The 18,669-nt window shown below is 42.0% G+C and overlaps 1 protein-coding gene across 2 annotated transcripts in view; it reads left to right on the plus strand.

Annotated features, from left to right (window-relative positions):
* Positions 1 to 17,452, plus strand: part of LOC113150157 (notch receptor 1) — a 37,066-nt gene extending 19,614 nt beyond the window's left edge. Inside the window, exons 11-34 of one of the 2 annotated variants that reach the window (XM_026342548.1) lie at positions 403 to 636; positions 737 to 847; positions 1,934 to 2,126; positions 2,342 to 2,487; positions 2,587 to 2,700; positions 3,389 to 3,508; positions 3,780 to 3,932; positions 4,038 to 4,266; positions 4,762 to 4,963; positions 5,296 to 5,449; positions 5,542 to 5,726; positions 6,201 to 6,333; positions 7,195 to 7,452; positions 7,777 to 7,889; positions 8,171 to 8,742; positions 8,932 to 9,366; positions 9,471 to 9,619; positions 11,415 to 11,625; positions 11,931 to 12,021; positions 12,281 to 12,446; positions 13,626 to 13,924; positions 14,400 to 14,547; positions 14,657 to 14,754; positions 14,864 to 17,452. In XM_026342548.1, coding sequence (XP_026198333.1) covers positions 403 to 636; positions 737 to 847; positions 1,934 to 2,126; positions 2,342 to 2,487; positions 2,587 to 2,700; positions 3,389 to 3,508; positions 3,780 to 3,932; positions 4,038 to 4,266; positions 4,762 to 4,963; positions 5,296 to 5,449; positions 5,542 to 5,726; positions 6,201 to 6,333; positions 7,195 to 7,452; positions 7,777 to 7,889; positions 8,171 to 8,742; positions 8,932 to 9,366; positions 9,471 to 9,619; positions 11,415 to 11,625; positions 11,931 to 12,021; positions 12,281 to 12,446; positions 13,626 to 13,924; positions 14,400 to 14,547; positions 14,657 to 14,754; positions 14,864 to 16,246 — 5,897 coding nt within the window. In that variant the 3' untranslated portion in view covers positions 16,247 to 17,452. The remainder of the gene's footprint in view (positions 1 to 402; positions 637 to 736; positions 848 to 1,933; positions 2,127 to 2,341; positions 2,488 to 2,586; positions 2,701 to 3,388; positions 3,509 to 3,779; positions 3,933 to 4,037; positions 4,267 to 4,761; positions 4,964 to 5,295; positions 5,450 to 5,541; positions 5,727 to 6,200; positions 6,334 to 7,194; positions 7,453 to 7,776; positions 7,890 to 8,170; positions 8,743 to 8,931; positions 9,367 to 9,470; positions 9,620 to 11,414; positions 11,626 to 11,930; positions 12,022 to 12,280; positions 12,447 to 13,625; positions 13,925 to 14,399; positions 14,548 to 14,656; positions 14,755 to 14,863) is intronic. The other variant, XM_026342549.1, reaches the window with a different exon arrangement.
* Positions 17,453 to 18,669: the final 1,217 nt, after the last annotated feature.

The raw sequence follows: 18,669 nt of genomic DNA on the forward strand, positions 1-18,669 counted from the left end.
GTTTAAACATTTCAAGGATGATTAGTGGAATACAGGATGCAGCAGAGCTCAATTTTGAGTGTCATGGCAAAGGCTGTAAATACTTATGTATAAGTTATTTTTTATTTTTTAGTTTAAATAAATTTGCAAGAACAAACTTTTTTCACTTTGTCATTATGAAGTATTGTTTGTAGAATTTTTAGGAAAATAATGAAATTAATCTTTTTAAAAATAAGTCTGTAACATAACAAAATGTGGAAATTGTTAAGCACTGTGAAAACTTTCTGGATGCACTGTAAGGTGTGGAAAGACTGGAATTGTAAGACAACACCAACCATTTAAGCCTGCAAAATAAACCAAAATGTCCATGACCAAAAACATAAGCAAAAACATCAGTTCAAAAGAAAATACCACTTTTGCCAGGTTACACTGGGAGGCACTGTGAGACAGACATCAATGAGTGTTACTCAAACCCCTGCCATTACGGTACCTGCATCGACGGCCTGGCCTCCTTCAGCTGCAACTGCAGACTTGGATACACAGGCCGGCTGTGTGAGACCAATATTGACGAGTGTCTGAGCCAGCCATGCAGGAATGGAGGCACCTGTCAGGACAGAGAGAACGCCTACATCTGCATCTGCCCCAAAGGCACTACAGGTAAGGATCAAACAATAAGAAAGAGGTATATAGGTATATCATAAGCATAACCCTTATTCTAAAATTACATGTTACTGACACTTTCCAAACAATCTTCCAGGCATCAATTGTGAAATCAATATTGATGACTGCAAGAGCAATCCCTGTGACTATGGGACCTGCATCGATAAGATCAACGGCTATGAGTGCTCCTGTGAACCAGGCTACACTGGTAAGTTTACATGGGCTGTGACTGTGACATGATCGTTCAGTGTTGAACGTTGCTTATATGGCAGAGGACTTAGCTTAGGACCTTCTTGTCATCTTCTCTTTACAAACACTAAGATGACTAAAGTCTTTCAAACACTGAGAGAGTAAGAAGTTTATAATTAACGTTTTTTTAAATAATCTTTAAGTCAATTTTTTTCAAGTCAAACCAAATCATTTTCTTGACAAACAGTATGTTCCTTTTAGAACGTACGATAGATACATTAGTGGTTGATCCAAGTAGAAAATATAGAGGAGACTTTGGAGCTATGTTGCTATTGTATGTATATATTGTATGAAGGACTTTTTATCTTTGTTCCTGTTTTAAATAGACTAAATCATTGCAGATCTTCACGCTGCAGAAAAGCTTTGATAAGATAGACTTCCGTCTCAGGTGACCACTAGACAAAGCAAGAGTGCAGGTTTTAGGGATCAAAGATACGGACAGTGAAGTGTGGTCCTGATGGGGAGGGTAACAGATGGCGAGCGAGTGCGCACGCTCCTCTGAGGCTCGACCGGTGTCACTTTCCAGCTCCACCCTGTCCCAAACCTGCTGCTGTTAGGACAAGCAAGCTGCCCTCCCACACAATGAGAGGACACACACGCACACTGTGGCACACATAGCCACTGGGGATATGAGCCGGAGAAAAGATTCCCTGAAAGATTCCTGAAAGTTGAGCTTTTAAAAGCTTGGAAGCCAGTCTCTGCTTTAAAGCTAAATGGGCTGCCTTTATGCTATGCGTGGCATCGGACTGAATGGCGTCAACGCTTCAAGTGGCCGACAAAGGAGGACTTAATACCCCTCATGTTTCTGAAAATGGATACAGTTGCTGCGCTGAGATATGGCCTTCATTGTGTGGCAGCATTGTCTGTTGTTGTATGAGTTTACATTGTGTATGTTAAAATAATTCTTCAAAGAGGATTGTGCACAAATGAATACAGTCATTTCCAAAACTCATGCCTTCACACCAGGAGATACATTAAGTGATTGGATTACATACTGTTAGATTCCTCCAGGAACTACATCAAACCATCCTCTCCTTCCTTTTAGGCACCATGTGTAACATCAACATCGACGAGTGCGCCATCAACCCTTGCCACAATGGTGGAACCTGTATTGATGGCATCAACAGGTTCACCTGCTTATGTCCAGATGGTTACTATGATGCCACCTGCTTCTCCCAAGCCAATGAGTGTCTCAGCAATCCTTGCATCCACGGTCACTGTGACGACAAGATCAATGGGTGAGACTCTCTGCAAACTGCATGAGAACCAAATACAATTAGAGAAATAAACAATTTCTATATATACATTTTAGAGTGGGTCCTTTTTCATTTTTCTTGCAGAGGTAGATGAGATGATTAATGTTTTAAGCTAGTTATGAGCCAAGCTAAGCAGCAACACACACCTGTCAGACTTATTTTAACATAACGCTTTCCCAATGTTTTCTTCCTATTAGCTATAAATGCTTGTGCGACTCTGGCTGGAGCGGTAAAAACTGCGACATCAACAACAACGAGTGTGAATCCAACCCATGTATGAATGGAGGCACCTGCAAGGATATGACCAGCGGATACGTTTGCACCTGTCGCATGGGCTTCACTGGTCAGTTTACGTGCATATAAGGCTTGTTCTGGCATGTTTTGGCTTGCGTGGTGTGAGTTTGACAAGGTTTGTGTTGCATATTCTTTGTTTTTATAACAGGACCAAACTGTCAGACAAACATAAACGAGTGCGCCTCCAACCCCTGCCTCAACCAGGGGACGTGCATTGATGATGTTGCAGGCTACAAATGCAACTGTATTCTTCCTTACACAGGTATGAAAATATTATTGAATATGTCTGATACTTATATTTTGGACTGTTGTTGTGACATTTTCCACAGCCTGTGTACTTAATGTTACTGGCAAAGAGGAAAAATATGCGTTTGGTTGTGCAAAGTTCAGCAGCAAGACTTCCTCAAGGCTTTAAGACACCAAACCTCTGATAACCAGGCATCCCTGATAAGAGAGCTGGAAAATTGTTTCATGTCATATTACCTATTATTTGACAAAAAGATAATAAGGGACAATCTAAGGGCACATTTCTTGCATTTGTTGAATCATCTTTTTGGAAAAATCCACAGGACTTTGAATAATAAAAGGCTTTTGCTTGTGCCAGGGTGGGAACGGGGTGCTTGACACATTTCCTGTTTGCCTGCTTCCTGTCTCACAGAACAGCAAATGGCTTTACAATGGCCGGAAACTGGAGCCGGCTTCCTGTACATGCCGTGTGTTGTGGAAACAGATAGGGAAATGTCTCCGCAGGCCTGTAATACTGACAGAACCTGGTTAAAATCTTCTGATAGCACTGATTGAAAGATGGTTCTGTGTCCATTTGGGTTGGGTTATCTCCAAGTTCATGACTCCTACGTGATATCACACGGTGAAAGTTAATGTTAAACACAGCTTGTACCTTATTTTAATTCAAAGTGTGCCTTAATAGAAGCCTTATTTATGTCTGACAGGGGAGAACTGTGAAACTTTGATGGCTCCCTGTGTTTCCAATCCCTGCAAACATAGAGGAGTGTGTCAAGAGTCAGATGACTATCTGAGCTTCTCCTGCATCTGTCCTGAGGGATGGCAAGGTAAACATTACTTTGCAGTTTGCATACCTCTGCATCCTAAAGTAACTATTTCCTATTGTTTATAGAACAGTTTGCCAATGTTGTCATGTGTTTCCATAAGAGAGAAAGGTATGTTTAGTGTGCATAACAAAATCAATAAAATGTACAGTTTAGATTAAATATTCAGTTTCCTTAAATACCCTGCAGAATGTTTTTGTTCATCTTAGCATTTTTACATGCATGGACATGCTATAAAGGGACATATTTCTCTTCTGCTTTCCTCCTGCCAAAGGTCAAACCTGTGAGGTGGACATCAAAGAGTGTGTGAAGAATCCATGTCGCAATGGTGCAACCTGCCAGAACACTCTGGGCAGTTACCAGTGTAGCTGCAAACCGGGCTTCAGTGGACGCAACTGTGAAACCAACATCAATGACTGCCAGCCCAGTAGGTTTTCCAGTTCTTTGTGTTTGTGAGAGCAAAGACAAGGAGAAAACCGGTGAAAGAAAACAAACACATTCACTAAGCTAGAGTCAAATCCTGTCCCCCTAGATCCCTGCAGTAACGGGGGTCTCTGCAAAGACGAGGTGAACGGCTTTCTGTGCACCTGCCCGGCCGGCTTCAGGGGAACAAAGTGCGAGGAGGACATCAACGAGTGTGAGAGCAACCCGTGTAAGAACGGAGCCAACTGCACCGACTGCGTCAACAGCTACACGTGTACCTGCCCGCCTGGCTTCAGTGGAATCCATTGTGAAAATAACACTCCTGACTGCACGGAGAGGTACAGAGCTCACACAGCGGTTCAATATCACAAGTCACGAAGAGTTCACAAAATACATAAGACACATAAGACACATGGGTGAACTCTGGTGATTGTGTACACAGGTCGGTCAGTGAAGGCATCTGTTCAGATCAACAGGTTCAATTTCATCCACTTGTTCATGTACACCACATTTTCTTGTCCGCTACTGCCCCTTTTGGTAGAGTACTGATTTACAACTTCAACAGCTGTCCAATCATCAGCAGCCTGTACACTTTATTGTTCACTTAAGTGCATGACTATATTCCCTCACCCACATCGGTGGAGCTCCCATGTGGGAAAATATGTAGGACACTGCTAGAATAAAGCATTTATTTTTAGTTAAATCAGATGTGAATTTGCCTGCAGCCTGAACAGTACATTTTATTGATTTGCTTTACTCTTCCCTTCATCCTAAGGAGCTGCAGAATACTTTTTGTGTGTGTTTGTGTATTTTATAACTTTTTTTTCCTGCAGCTCCTGCTTTAATGGTGGCACCTGTGTCGACGGCATCAACACCTTCACATGTCTATGCCCGCCTGGCTTCACTGGCATCTACTGTCAGCATGACATCAACGAGTGTGACTCCAAACCATGTCTGAACGGTGGCACCTGCCATGACAGCTACGGCACCTACAAGTGCACCTGCCCACACGGTTACACTGGACTCAACTGTCAGGTAGGCGGAGAGAGAGAGCAAGAGAGAGAGAGAGAGGGGCTTCAGGTTGCATTAGTCTGTTTGTGTATAAAGTTTAATTTTAGTCGTTTCCATTACAGTCAACACCAATTTGATGATTATGCTCTTACATTACATTTTCCATTCTTTCTCCATCACACTGAAATATAATCCAAATGCAAAACAGACCTGTTTTAATCTACACTTTTATACATGTTTTGACCTGCAACCTTTGCTGTGATATTTAAATGAGTAAGGGTTAAGGTCATGTTGACCCTAAATTTCTAGTCAGCACCCAAATTAATGGTTGTTATGTTTCGTGTTTGTGCAACCAGAACCTAGTTCGTTGGTGTGACTCGTTCCCATGTAAGAATGGGGGAACCTGCTGGCAGAGTGACACCACCTACACTTGCAAGTGTGAGACTGGCTGGACGGGCCATTACTGTGATGTCCCAAGTGTTTCCTGTGAGGTGGCAGCCAAGCAGAGAGGTAAGTTAAATGTGCTGCAAATCACCCCTGAGGAAATGACATTTTCAGAAACAACACCAACAACTTGACCCATTCTCTCATCCCGTGTGTAGGTGTTGATGTTGCCCACCTGTGCCGTAACTCGGGTCAGTGTCTGGACGCAGGAAACGTTCACTACTGCCACTGTCAGGCCGGGTACACTGGGAGCTATTGTGAGGAGCAGGTAGATGAATGCACCCCGAATCCCTGCCAGAATGGAGCCACCTGCACGGACTTCTTAGGCGGATATACCTGCAAGGTAAGAAACGTGAAGACATTTATTCACCCGGTGGTTTAGATTTAAAGATAAATTATTTCAATCATGCGGGCACCTTATTTTTGTCAATGTCACCTTTAATTGTAAACTGGATCTTGAATACCATTCTTAATTAACACTTTAAAGGTCATCGTAATTTAACTAACCTTAATAAAATGTTTTACAAGTTGAACATCTCAAACCTTAATTTGTTGAAATGCGTGGGTGTACAACAAGCCTCCTTTCAAATGAAGCTCTAGGTGGTCCTAACAAAAAGACCTGTTTATAAATAGAAAACAAACTTGGTTATGTTAATCTCCTGTGGACTAAAGGATCTGCTGGCCTTGGCAGGATAGAGGCCAGAAAACAGCCAGGTAAACAAAAAACATCTTTGTTTTATGTCAGGCATTGATTAAACTTTCCCCTCTCTCCTCTCTCTTGGCTTCCTCTTCTCTTCTCTCTCTCTCTTTGTCTCAGTGCATGCCAGGCTACATGGGGACCAACTGCTCGGACGAGATCAATGAATGCTTCTCCCAGCCGTGCCAGAACGGGGGCACCTGCATTGACCTGATCAATACCTACAAATGCTCCTGTCCCCGGGGAACCCAAGGTCAGCAGACCCCACGCACACACCTCCACACCACTCTACCTCCCCATCCTCTCCTCCTTGAGTCCACGCTTCATTAATTAGGGCTTAACAGCACCCAGGGCATGTCTGAAAACTCCTCCCTTGGCTCCATCCTTTTCTCCGCTTGTCAAATTTGCCATCGATCTTTCTGTCACACATGAAGGGAGAGTGTGTTGTAGGTCAGCCTGAAGTGCCAGTGGAGCTGGGTGTATCCCAAAAAAACGCCAACATGTTGCTGGAGATATTTTTGATCAAGGCACCAAAAAATGTCAAAGGCTTTGGTTTAAAGTTAAAAGAATATCAACCGTAAAATAAATAAATAAAGTAAAATAGACTTTAAAAGAAAATATAGAAAAAATGCTAATGAGATGCCTATAAGTTGTCAAAGTTGTCCTTTAAGGAAGTTATTGTATTATAATGATTATTGTATTATAGATTTATAAATAGAAAATAAATATAAATAAACTCTAATCTAATGAAGAAAAAAAAAACTAAACAAGAAGTAGCCCTTATTATTTTACACCATCTGTAATCATGCAGGGACAAATCAGTTTTACTAAGAGCAGAGATATGAATTTTTCCCTTGACTTTACACTTAGTGTCCTATAATTCCATGCAGCTGTAAGACATTACTAAGAAATTGCAGAGTGAGGGTGTTTTTTCCCTGCATTGTTGTTTTTCTGTAGCTGTTGATCTTATCAGAGGGCTGTTAAATGTCACCCAAGGACATTTACTACTATTTACTGAAGTAGACGTAGATGAGGCCGCTTGAAACTAAATTGTACCAACAAGCCAACAAACTATGTTAACTGACATTACTCTTCCCTGCTGCATCCTCCCCAGGTGTGCACTGCGAGATCAATATCGATGACTGCAACCCTTTCACAGACCCGGTCACCAAAGAGCCAAAGTGCTTCAACAAAGGGACGTGTGTGGATCGAGTCGGAGGCTACCACTGCATCTGCCCTGCAGGATATGTAGGGGAGCGCTGCGAGGGAGACGTCAACGAGTGTCTGTCCAACCCATGTGACCCTGTGGGCACGTACAGCTGCATCCAACTCACCAACAATTACCGTTGCGAGTGTCGCACCGGATACACAGGTGAACTGAACATGTGAAGCATCGTCCATCTGCTTTGATTTGGAGTAAAAGACTCCTCTTATGTGGTTTCTTCTGTTAGTTTTTTGAATTTATGTGCTTGCCGTGTTTTTCTTATCCTCTCAAAACACTTGATGAAAATGCATAAAACATGCCTTTGGCATTTTATACCATTTTTAATTACAAATCAACCAAAAGTTATAGATCTTAATAAGCCAATATGAGATGGTCTAGCTGTATGTGATATAGGGTATAAAAGAGATTTTGGTATTTTGGAAATACTGTAAACAATATGATTAACCTTTTTTATACGCGACCCCATTGTAGGTCAGCGCTGTGAGACAGTGTTCGATGGCTGTAAAGGTAAACCATGCCGAAACGGAGGGACCTGTGCTGTAGCCAGTAACACTCCACATGGCTTCATTTGCAAATGTCCACCTGTAAGTACCTGCACACTCCACTAACCTATACAGGCAGTCTTTAAGAGTTTACTCAACCTAACCTGTATGCATACAGACTGTTGGAGGAAACTGCAGCAAACAGAGGAAACTCAAAGAGATACAACAATAACATGTACCCAGCCCGGTTTTATTTTTGCTATATAATGAATTTCCACTGAGAGATTTGTTAGAATTTTTGTGTTTAATAAAAAAAACACAAATTGAAATGATTAGCTCTAAAGTATTGAATAAAAATGATTTGTTGCCCTCTCTTCCTTTAGGGCTTTACTGGCTCCACATGTGAATCTGACGCCCAAGCCTGCGGTAGCCTTCACTGTCGCAATGGAGGCACCTGCATCTCCAGTCACAAGAGCCCCAAGTGTCTGTGCCCTCCATCATTCACTGGGCCTGAGTGTCAACATCCCACTAACAGTCCCTGTAATTCAAACCCTTGCTACAATGGTGGTACATGTGAATACACCTCAGAGGCGCCATACTACCAGTGCGTCTGCCCCTCAAACTTCAATGGTCATGGCTGCCACATCCTGGATTACAACTTCCAGGGGGGATTTGGCCGTGACATTCTGCCGCCTCGGGATGTGGAGGAGCCCTGCACAATCCCAAAGTGTGAGGAGTTTAAGCACAACAAGTTCTGTGATGTGCTCTGTAACAACCACGCGTGCGGTTGGGACAACGGTGACTGCTCGCTCAACTTTGACGATCCATGGAAGAACTGCTCCGCCTCGCTGCAGTGCTGGAGATACTTCAACGATGGAAAGTGTGATTCACAGTGTGATAATGCTGGATGTCTCTTTGATGGATTTGACTGTCAGAAACTGGAAGGACAGTGCAAGTAAGAGGCCTTTGCATCTACATTAAACAAGAGTCAGATTAGTATTTTCAGCATTTGGCTAAAAGTTTTGTTGCCTGGTATGTGGATGATTAGAAGGCACTAAGCATGTTCCATCACTGAAACCAGACACCATTGAAATTATATTTGTGTATATTAAGGAGAATGCTCCTAACATGTTTTTTTCTTCAGCCCCCTGTATGACCAGTACTGCAAAGACCACTATGCTGATGGCCACTGCGACCAGGGCTGCAACAATGCTGAGTGTGAGTGGGACGGCTTGGACTGTGCCAGTAACATGCCTGAGAAGCTTGCACTGGGCCAGTTGGTCATAGTGGTCCACATCACCCCCGAGCAGCTCCTCAACAATTCCTTTGGCTTCCTGCGTGAGCTGAGCCGCGTCCTTCGAACCAACGTGTTATTCAGGAAGGACACCAAGGGGCAGATGATGGTATACCCATACTATGGGAATGAACACGAGCTGAAGAAGTACAACGTAAAGCGCTCGGTGGGTTCATGGTCAGATGTTTCTAGTAAAGTGCTGAACGTGGTGAAGAGGAGCCTGTATAATGTGGCAGGAGGAAGTAGGAGGGTGAAAAGGGAGCTGGATCACCTGCAGATTAAAGGGTTAGGAGGACAATTGAAAAAATATTTCCTTCATTGACTATTTCCTATATTTCTTTTGGTTTATATGACTTCTGAATATGTTGTCTCTTCCCTCCCCTCTACAGTTCAGTTGTTTACTTGGAAGTAGACAACCGTCAATGCTTCCAGCAGTCCACTGAATGTTTCCAGAACACCAACGATGCTGCAGCCTTCCTTGGGGCTTTGGCGTCCAGCGACAAATTGGATATTCCCTACAAAATTGAGGCTGTTTATAGTGAGTATACCTTACAAGGTTCTAACTGAACCAAAGAAAAAGTAGAAGTAGGGTGATGGTAGTGTGTTAGCTCCATAATTGCAAATCTTAAGCATTTTATGTTCTACACATCAATTGTTTTCAGTTCATTTAAGAAAATCAATCTCTTAAAATTTGTCTTGTTTATTTTATAATGGTGCAATTGAAGTCAGTGTGTAGTAAATAAATCGTGACTTTTCAAATAGATCCTAACCAACAATAACTTGATCTAACTAACAAGATAAAGCCTGATAGACTGTATCACTGTGCTAAACTATATTGAAACACATCCATGGGCCATATGTTACAGTGAATGATATGTTCCTTCACCACAAAGAGCTTAAACTATAATTTATTTTGACCAAATTCAAGTATCCTGCTCCTGGAAATAAACTGTACTGCTGAAACAGTACAGTGAGTTATATTTGCTACAAACTACAGTGCCCTTAAACTAAGATATCTTCTCAGAAGTGAAGCCACATATTAATTAGAGACAGGCTAACGCATTGTTAATCCATTAAGCAGCATGTACCACAAAACAATAATGTAGCTTTGACACAGCTTTTGATGTTGTCTTCAGCATCTGTTGTTTTCACTATTTAAAGACGTTCCAAGAGTCTTAATTGATTTTCATTTGAGTACAGACCCAAGGCTGCTTGGAATTGATGGAAAAATATAGTCAAAATTATAAATAGTTGTTTAGTGGTTGTTGTGTAGAAAACACTCAAACCCACTGTTATTGTTCTCAAGTCCTTGTTTTACTGGCTATAAATACATACACAAGTGGATAAGATGCCTGCTTATTCACACTCACACTGAAACCCAAAGTATCCGCTGCACCCTCTGGTCGGGTCCTAACCCCGGCACCCTTTGATTGTGTATTTGTTATGCAGCAGTGAACAAATGCAATTGTGAATCTCATGGCCTAAACAATCAATCCTTCCCTCGGTGTGTAAATCCACTGGCTTCAGGCTCCAAAACGCTTAATTGCTGCAAATCAACTTATCCAACCCCCTACTCACACAATATAACGTTCACTATCTCCATCACTGTCTCTGTCTTTCTCAGACATGTACACATATAGGTCCACAGATAACACACTCGCACACACATACACGCAGACACACTTCATCCCGCAGTGTGAGGGGCTGCTGCAACCTTCACCTCGCTGAATGTAATACCAGGACTTAATGCATCTCTAAGGGTTTAGGTTGGGGGAGTTTATCATTTCAAAATCGTTAGTGGAAAAAAAAAAAGAGAAGAGGAAAAATTGATCGGGAGTGTGCTAGAAGTTGGGAGTCTTTGTTATCTCGAAAATCCTAATAAATCCTTCGTCTTTACAGCTTAAAGTGCGTGCAGTAATTTGAAGTTCATTAATCCCCCTCCTTTTTTCTCTTAAAGAAGAAATGGTAAAGTTGTCTCTTGGTACCCTGGGTTGAAAAGGGATAGAGGAGGTGGTGGTGTTCTTTTTATCCCGTTTTTTCTTTTTTTATCACGCCCCATCCCTTTTTTTTATTTTTTGATGAAAAGTGGTTAGCAATTCCGATTATTACTGACTAGATAGTAGAAGCTAGCTTTACAAACGGTGAGGATCATCAGTCAGTTTCTGGCACTTGCTGCTGGTTGCGGTGTGTTTTGGAGTGGGAACTGTGGGGCGAAGAAGCCAGGTTTAGCTCTGCTCCAACACTCAGGCTTATCCTGGGTGTCGTAGTCCATCCTGTTGGGTTTACATCTGTTCCTCAGCCCTTCTTGAACATGTTGTCCCTTCTCCTACCAGGCGGTACGGACGTTCCCGAGGTATGGGGTCACACCATCTACTTGGTACTGGGCGGCGTAGGGATACTGGTCTTACTCGGAGTCGGGATGGTGGCTGCCCGAAAGCGCCGCCATGAGCATGGGCGCCTCTGGCTCCCTGAGGGCTTCAAGCCCACGGAGACCAGCAAGAAGAAGAGACGTGAACCTGTCGGAGAGGATTCAGTAGGATTAAAGTAAGTTTACGTTTATTCATCGGTGGCGGTCTGAGTCATCGGGTACCTGATTCTGTATAGGTCCCGTGAAGGGCTAGTTCTAAAGGACAAAGTGGTTGTGACTGGGGATCAGTCAAATTTGGGAAAGGGGGGTTTTGCCTGGATCATTAATGATAATGATATACCAGGTTTAGGCGTGCTTTAAGTGACTGGGGCAAGAGGAGTGGGGTATGGATTTAATCAATGCTGTTGTTTGGTGAGCACTTCAGATGGGATGGAAGCGGTAGAGTACAAGGATTTTTATTGGGATTTCTGCTTCATCACAGGCCACTGAAAAACATATCAGACATTTCACTCATGGACGACACGCAGAATGAATGGGGAGAGGACGAGCCTTCGGATGCTAAACGCTTCAGGGTAAGGAAACAGAAACATTTCACATCGGTGGAGCTTTGAATGATTTTAAGGTTGATTTTTTTGTTTGTTTATTTTTCTACAACAAGAGCGACAATTTCTGAAAAAATACTTAAAAATACTACAGGAATTTTAAAACTCCTTGTATTTGATTTTTTGAAGTTCTTGAATGATGTACTTTAAAACACACCAAAAAATATATGATTTGATTTAAACTTTCATGTGTAGTTGACGTTGTATAACCTTTTTGCCGTTGTTTTAGCAGTTTGACGAGCAGGCAATCCTGGAGGTCGACAACCAGACAGACCATCGCCAGTGGACACAGCAGCATCTTGATGCCGCTGACCTGCGCATCCCCTCCATTGCTCCCACACCCCCACAGGGTGAGATTGAGAATGACTGCATGGATGTCAACGTCCGGGGACCAGGTGGGTTACTCATTTACTTTTTATATTTAGGAAGGTAGGAATTGAACGCTGCCTGTCGATGTAGACTTTTATTTTTTATTTTGTTTATTTTGAACATTAATAGATATTTACACATTTTACAAAGGACATTTAGACATATTTGAGAAAAAGCTGTGACCTGAAGTATAATGATAATGATGGTATTATTTTAACATTTTTTATGAAATACCAAATAGTATCACCTCAAAACTCAAATTATTCAAATGTTAAAAAACAATATGAAAAAAAAAAAAGATTCCACTTTAGTCAAACTACTCGCAAGTATTGTGCAAAAAATTGTGACAAGGACAGATGTAGAAATTGATTTGCATGATTATAATATTTAACTTTTTAGATCAACATTTCTAGTAGTGTGTGCGTGTGTGTGTGTGTGCATGCGTGCGTGCATGTGTGTGTGTGTGTGTGTAATCGCGCATGTAGGAGTTGCTAAAGCCTTATGTCCTCAGGGTAAAGGATATTCTTCAAAGCAGGCGGCTGGAAGCCAGGCGCCTGGGGGAAAACACTGATACCTGATCAGATTAATCATTTGACCAGTAATGGGCCTCTCTTTTTTCTATTCTACATAACAAAACCAATGAAGGCATCAAATGCAAAAACACAATTTTGTAGTAAGTGCCAAATTCCCTGAAGAAAAGATATGAAAAATCAAAGTAACAGGGTTAACAACTTTAGAGCACACTTTTTCCCCCGTAGTGGGTCGATGCACTTGAATCAACCAAATCTGCGAGCTCTGGGGCTTGCTATTCTTTTGAAGAGGAGAAAACCTATCCAAGTCGACTGCCTGAGCTGCCTCTCACTGTTAGATATTAATGCTTCGCTTTTGCAGCAGCCTAGCTTTAGCAAGCCCCAGCCTCTATCCCCCTAGCTTCGCTTTCCTTCTGAAGCTTCTCTTGTGCCGGCGTCTTGATCAGAATCCATTATTGAAAAGAAAGCACTGCGATGATTCAACCCGAGCAAAAGAGTCAAATCCACATTCGATTTGTTTGTTGCCTTGTTTTGATCTGTCTGATGCTTTGAAGTGCAGGCGTCTGTCTTTCTGTAGCAGTTACAGGTCCTGTGCTGACCACGCAGTCTTTTTCCTACAAGTTCATTATACCTACGCCTGTGAATACATGCTCTTTCTCCCCTCTCTCTGTGCAGATGGATTCACACCCCTGATGATTGCATCCTGCAGTGGGGGAGGTTTAGAGACAGGCAACAGCGAGGAAGAGGAGGATGCATCTGCCAACGTGATTAACGACTTTATCTATCAGGGCGCTAATCTTCACAACCAAACTGACCGTACAGGTGAAACCGCTCTTCACCTGGCTGCCCGCTACGCTCGCTCCGACGCTGCCAAGCGTTTGCTGGAGGCCAGTGCTGATGCCAACATCCAGGACAACATGGGCCGGACGCCTCTGCATGCTGCGGTGGCGGCTGACGCCCAGGGGGTGTTCCAGGTGGGTTTTCGCTTGCCGCACTGCTCTGTGTTGGTATTATTTCCGTGGTGGTAAAGATTCAATATTAGTGCTGAAATTAAAATAAAAAAAAAGGATCAGTGCATTTATTCACTTTTTTAATATCAGCTGTTGATCAAGTAAAAATCAAGTAAAAAAAATACCACACAATAGCTGTTTTCCACCAAGTGTGATGATTTGCGCCTTTTCTGTGTTTCATATTTCTGCTCCTTGGGCTTATGGTTGTTAGTCAGACAAAATTAATGTCCTAACAATTTATAAGTTAATGGTAAATTTGTCAGTTCACATTCATTTAAGTTACCTGTTGTTATAATTACATAAAACTACCAAACTATACATGGTAAATTTGTTGTTTGGACAACTACAGATGTTGAAAATGTTTGATTTAGTGTCACATTTTGATTACATCAGTGAAATCGGTTCAGATTTCATCATAACCTGTTGTGTGTCTCTATAGATTCTGATAAGGAACCGTGCCACAGACCTCGATGCCCGCATGCATGATGGCACTACACCACTAATCTTGGCTGCCAGGCTGGCAGTGGAGGGCATGGTAGAAGAGCTCATAAACTGTCATGCTGACGTCAATGCAACCGATGATTTTGGTAAAGTGTCTCTGTTTTATGCAACTCACAAATATTTCAGTGTGGTCAAATGTTGAATGTCATCAAATGCATCAGACGGACACTAATGAGACAGTTTTTGTCTCTTTAGGTAAATCAGCCCTACACTGGGCAGCAGCAGTAAATAACGTGGAGGCTGCTATTGTGCTTCTGAAGAAAGGGGCCAACAAAGACATGCAAAACAACAAGGTATTAGAACAGTCTGTGTCTTCTTCCACTTTGTATAACAATAATAATCTTTCCGAAATAACATCCCTTGTGCATCTCTCAATTTCTGTTCCTTTTCTGTCTGTCTCAGGAGGAAACCCCTCTATTCTTGGCTGCCAGGGAAGGAAGCTACGAGACTGCCAAGGTCTTACTGGACCACTTCGCGAACAGGGAAATAAGTGACCACATGGACCGGCTACCCAGAGACATTGCACAGGAAAGAATGCATCATGACATTGTGCGGCTGATGGACGAGTACAACCTGGTACAAAGTCCTCCTATGCATGGAGGGTCACTCGGCACCACATTATCACCTCCTCTGTGCTCACCCAATGGCTACCTGGGTGGCATGAAGCAGCCACCGCCTCAAGGTCAGGGCCAGTGCAAAAAGGCACGGAAACCCAGCGTCAAGGGCATTGGCTGCAAGGACGGCAAAGACATGAAGGTGAAGAAGAAGAATTCTCAGGATGGGAAGTCTGGGAATATCTTGGACAGCTCAGCTGTTCTGTCACCCGTTGACTCTCTGGAGTCTCCACATGGTTATGTCTCTGACGTGGCCTCGCCACCCATGATGACCTCACCTTTCCAGCAGTCACCATCTGTATCCCTGAACCATCTGCAGGGTATGTCTGACCCACACCTGGCTGTAAACCACATGGTGATGCCAAACAAGCAGGAGCTGGCTCGATTGCAGTTTGACCCACTGCCTCCCCGTCTTACCCATCTTCCCGTGTCTGGCTCCAGTGGCCAGGGCGCCATGAACGGCCAGTGTGAATGGCTACCCAGGATGCACGGCAACATGAGCCAGCCAGGGCAGTTCAACCCAATAAGAGGAGCTACTGGTGGTCAGGGTAGTCTGCACCAAGGAGGGCAACATGGTATGATGACCTCCCTGCACAACAGCCACCCCACCACAAGCCTGTCGCAGATGATGACCTACCAGGGAATCCAGAACGGCAGACTGGGCCCACAGCCCCACATCATGCAGCAGCAGGCTCAACAGCTGCAGCAGATGCAGAATCTGCAGCAGCTTCAACAACAGCAGCAGCAGCAGCAACAACAGAGCATCCAGCTGCAGCACCAGAACTCAAACACCACCAACAGCCAGAACTTCATCAGCGGAGAGCTTAGTTCCCCAGAGCTACAGCAGGGTACAGGCAACTCCAGTATGCCCATCCACACCATCTTGCCACAGGAGACCCAAATTATGCCCTCCTCCATTAACCAGTCTATGCCTAGCACCCAGTTCCTCACCCCGCCCTCGCAGCACAGTTATACAGGCCCTGTGGACAACACCCCAAACCATCAAGTTCAGGTGCCAGACCACCCTTTTCTGACCCCCTCCCCTGGCTCCCCTGATCAGTGGTCTAGTTCATCTCCTCATTCCAACATGTCCGACTGGTCTGAGGGCATTTCAAGCCCACCAACAAACATGCAGTCTCAGATTGGACATATACCAGAACAGTTTAAATAAAACGCTCAGCAAGTTGAGCTGCTGTATATTTTTTTTTATAAAACAAAAGCACTCTGTGAAAAAAAAATATAGAAAAAGGGCAAATCTATAAACAAGATTTAATAGGACTTTTTATATACTTTTATACTAACAGCAACATCTGTGTTTCATCGATTCTTTTTATTTATTAATATCTTATTTATACACATTGCCTGCTTACAGACATTTTGTGGTTTATGGTGTTGGGTCATACGCGGGGCAGAGAAAGTCTTCTGTTTTCTTTTACTACTTTTCTACAGTGAATTCACAGCATACACACTGGGTATTTATTTTCTTTTAGCCTTTGCCTTTTTTCATATGGTTTCTCAATGTGTTTATATTTTGTTATTTTTTGTATAATCTTGTTTATATTGAAAATTGTGATTAAGGGGCATTTTATAGAGCACATTTAAAGTTTCAGTGTTATTTCAGTTTATTGTGTGGGAAATGTTCTCCTCAGTTGATAATAATCCAGTTTCATGCACAGGTCCTTTCCCCTTTTTAAATATCATGTGATTTTTGGTTACACTCTCTAGAGTAGTGTACATTTCTTTAATCAATCGGACAACTTTATGTTGAGCCTCTAGGTTTGATTGCATTAAGTGGAGAGTTGGTGGAGATGTGATATGTTGTACAGTATACAGCCATCTTGGAGATTGGCAGTTAAGACAGGCTTGAGTATCTGTTAGTCCTGTGGTGTTGGAGAACTGGCCCATTGGCCACAGTGTATATTGTTGTCCAGAGGGAAAAGGAAACTTCATTTCCCCTTTCCCTCCTAATAGTTTGAGCCTATGGCTGTGTTCTTTTTGTAAATATGTTATGCATTTCCCTTGTAAGCAAGATTTTGTTTAAGAAATCTGATGTCTTAAGCATGCAATTTTTGCAATTTTCACATGAGTCAACAGCCTCTAAAATGTCAAAAACAGAACAGAATATATATTTTGTATTTTGCTGTCCCTTGATGCATAAATAAATATGATATATATATACAAACAGATACCGTATATTGTTAAGCAACATTTCTCTCATTAAAATGATAAATACATATTGAGGTTTTAAAGATTCATATTTATTTACTGTTCTGTAACACACAAAAATCCACGGAGGCAACCATGTGTGTGTGGTATTAAATGTTTTGTTCACTTCAGTGCTTTGTGAGACACTCCCTGGCAGAGGTTGCTAAATGTTGTAATTTAAAAAACAACAACAACATATTAGGTTGTAGTGCAGTTGTAACATCTGTAATATGTTTCTTCTTATAAAATTATAATTTGCAATACATTTTCCCTTTTCATTTTCAATCTGTAAAAATGTTTCTTGTTATAATAAAGGACACTTGTGTGTCTTGAACTTAAGAAAACTTGTCCTTTTTATTTTTGTGATAGAAGATTTCTGAACATTATCTTCAGTTTTTAAGATAGAAATGAATTTTCACAATAATTTAGTTCGATAATCATAATATATGCACATACCCCTGAAAACTGTGCAAGGCTGAATATGAATCAGTTTAAATGTGACTGGTCTTCTTAACCTATAGCTTCATTTGAGCTTTGCTGTAAGGTGAGACTACTATAATTTTACTTACTGTGTCTCCATCTAGTGGTGCAACTGCTTTTTTCCACTTCACTTCCAACTGCACCATTCATGCCATTTACAGTATGTCTGATGTGGAGACAAATTAGCACATTGCACATTTACCCACAAGGCCTTTCCTCTGTGAAGACATCCTTTTTTTTAACCCTCTGGAGTATGCAATTCAGCCTGAGCATGTGCTGAGCATAGTGCAATGTGATTTCTTCAGTGTCTCATTTTGTCCTTCCACTAGCCCCAAATCCAAAGACATTCAGTTTAGTATTTAGTATCATGTTAGCATTCATTTGAAATATTACTTAAATAATCAATTCTCAAAACAGATGTAGAGCAATGCTTGCATATACATTCTAATTGACTTTATGTAGTGTGTATAATATGTAGAGTCATGCTGAAAAAAAAAAACCTAAAGGGCAGATATGTACATTTTCAGCGTCTCAGCATTTTAGGTGTTTACCGAAAAAGGCACAAAAAAAAGTAAAAATCTCTGACTGTATTTTAATTTTATTTCTTTCTATTTTTTCTTGCATTTAGTCAAATACCTGAGCACTGATCTCACTGAGACTGTGAACACTTGTGCAAGAGAGACCTGACTATAAATTACATGAACCCAAACAAGATAACTGATCTGGACTCCTGGACTATATAAAGGCTACACTAGCCTATATATACATATTCTTTAGCAGTTTAATAGTAGTATTTTGAGAGATTAGCAATTATTTTACCCCCACATTAAATATTTCAGATTATTTCCTGGTCTGTGAGTTGATATAAGAACTACGACTCCCATGATGCACCGGTGGCACCACCGTTGA

Source organism: Anabas testudineus, chromosome 9 (genome assembly GCF_900324465.2).
Source record: "Anabas testudineus chromosome 9, fAnaTes1.2, whole genome shotgun sequence".
NCBI classification, from domain to species: domain Eukaryota; kingdom Metazoa; phylum Chordata; class Actinopteri; order Anabantiformes; family Anabantidae; genus Anabas; species Anabas testudineus.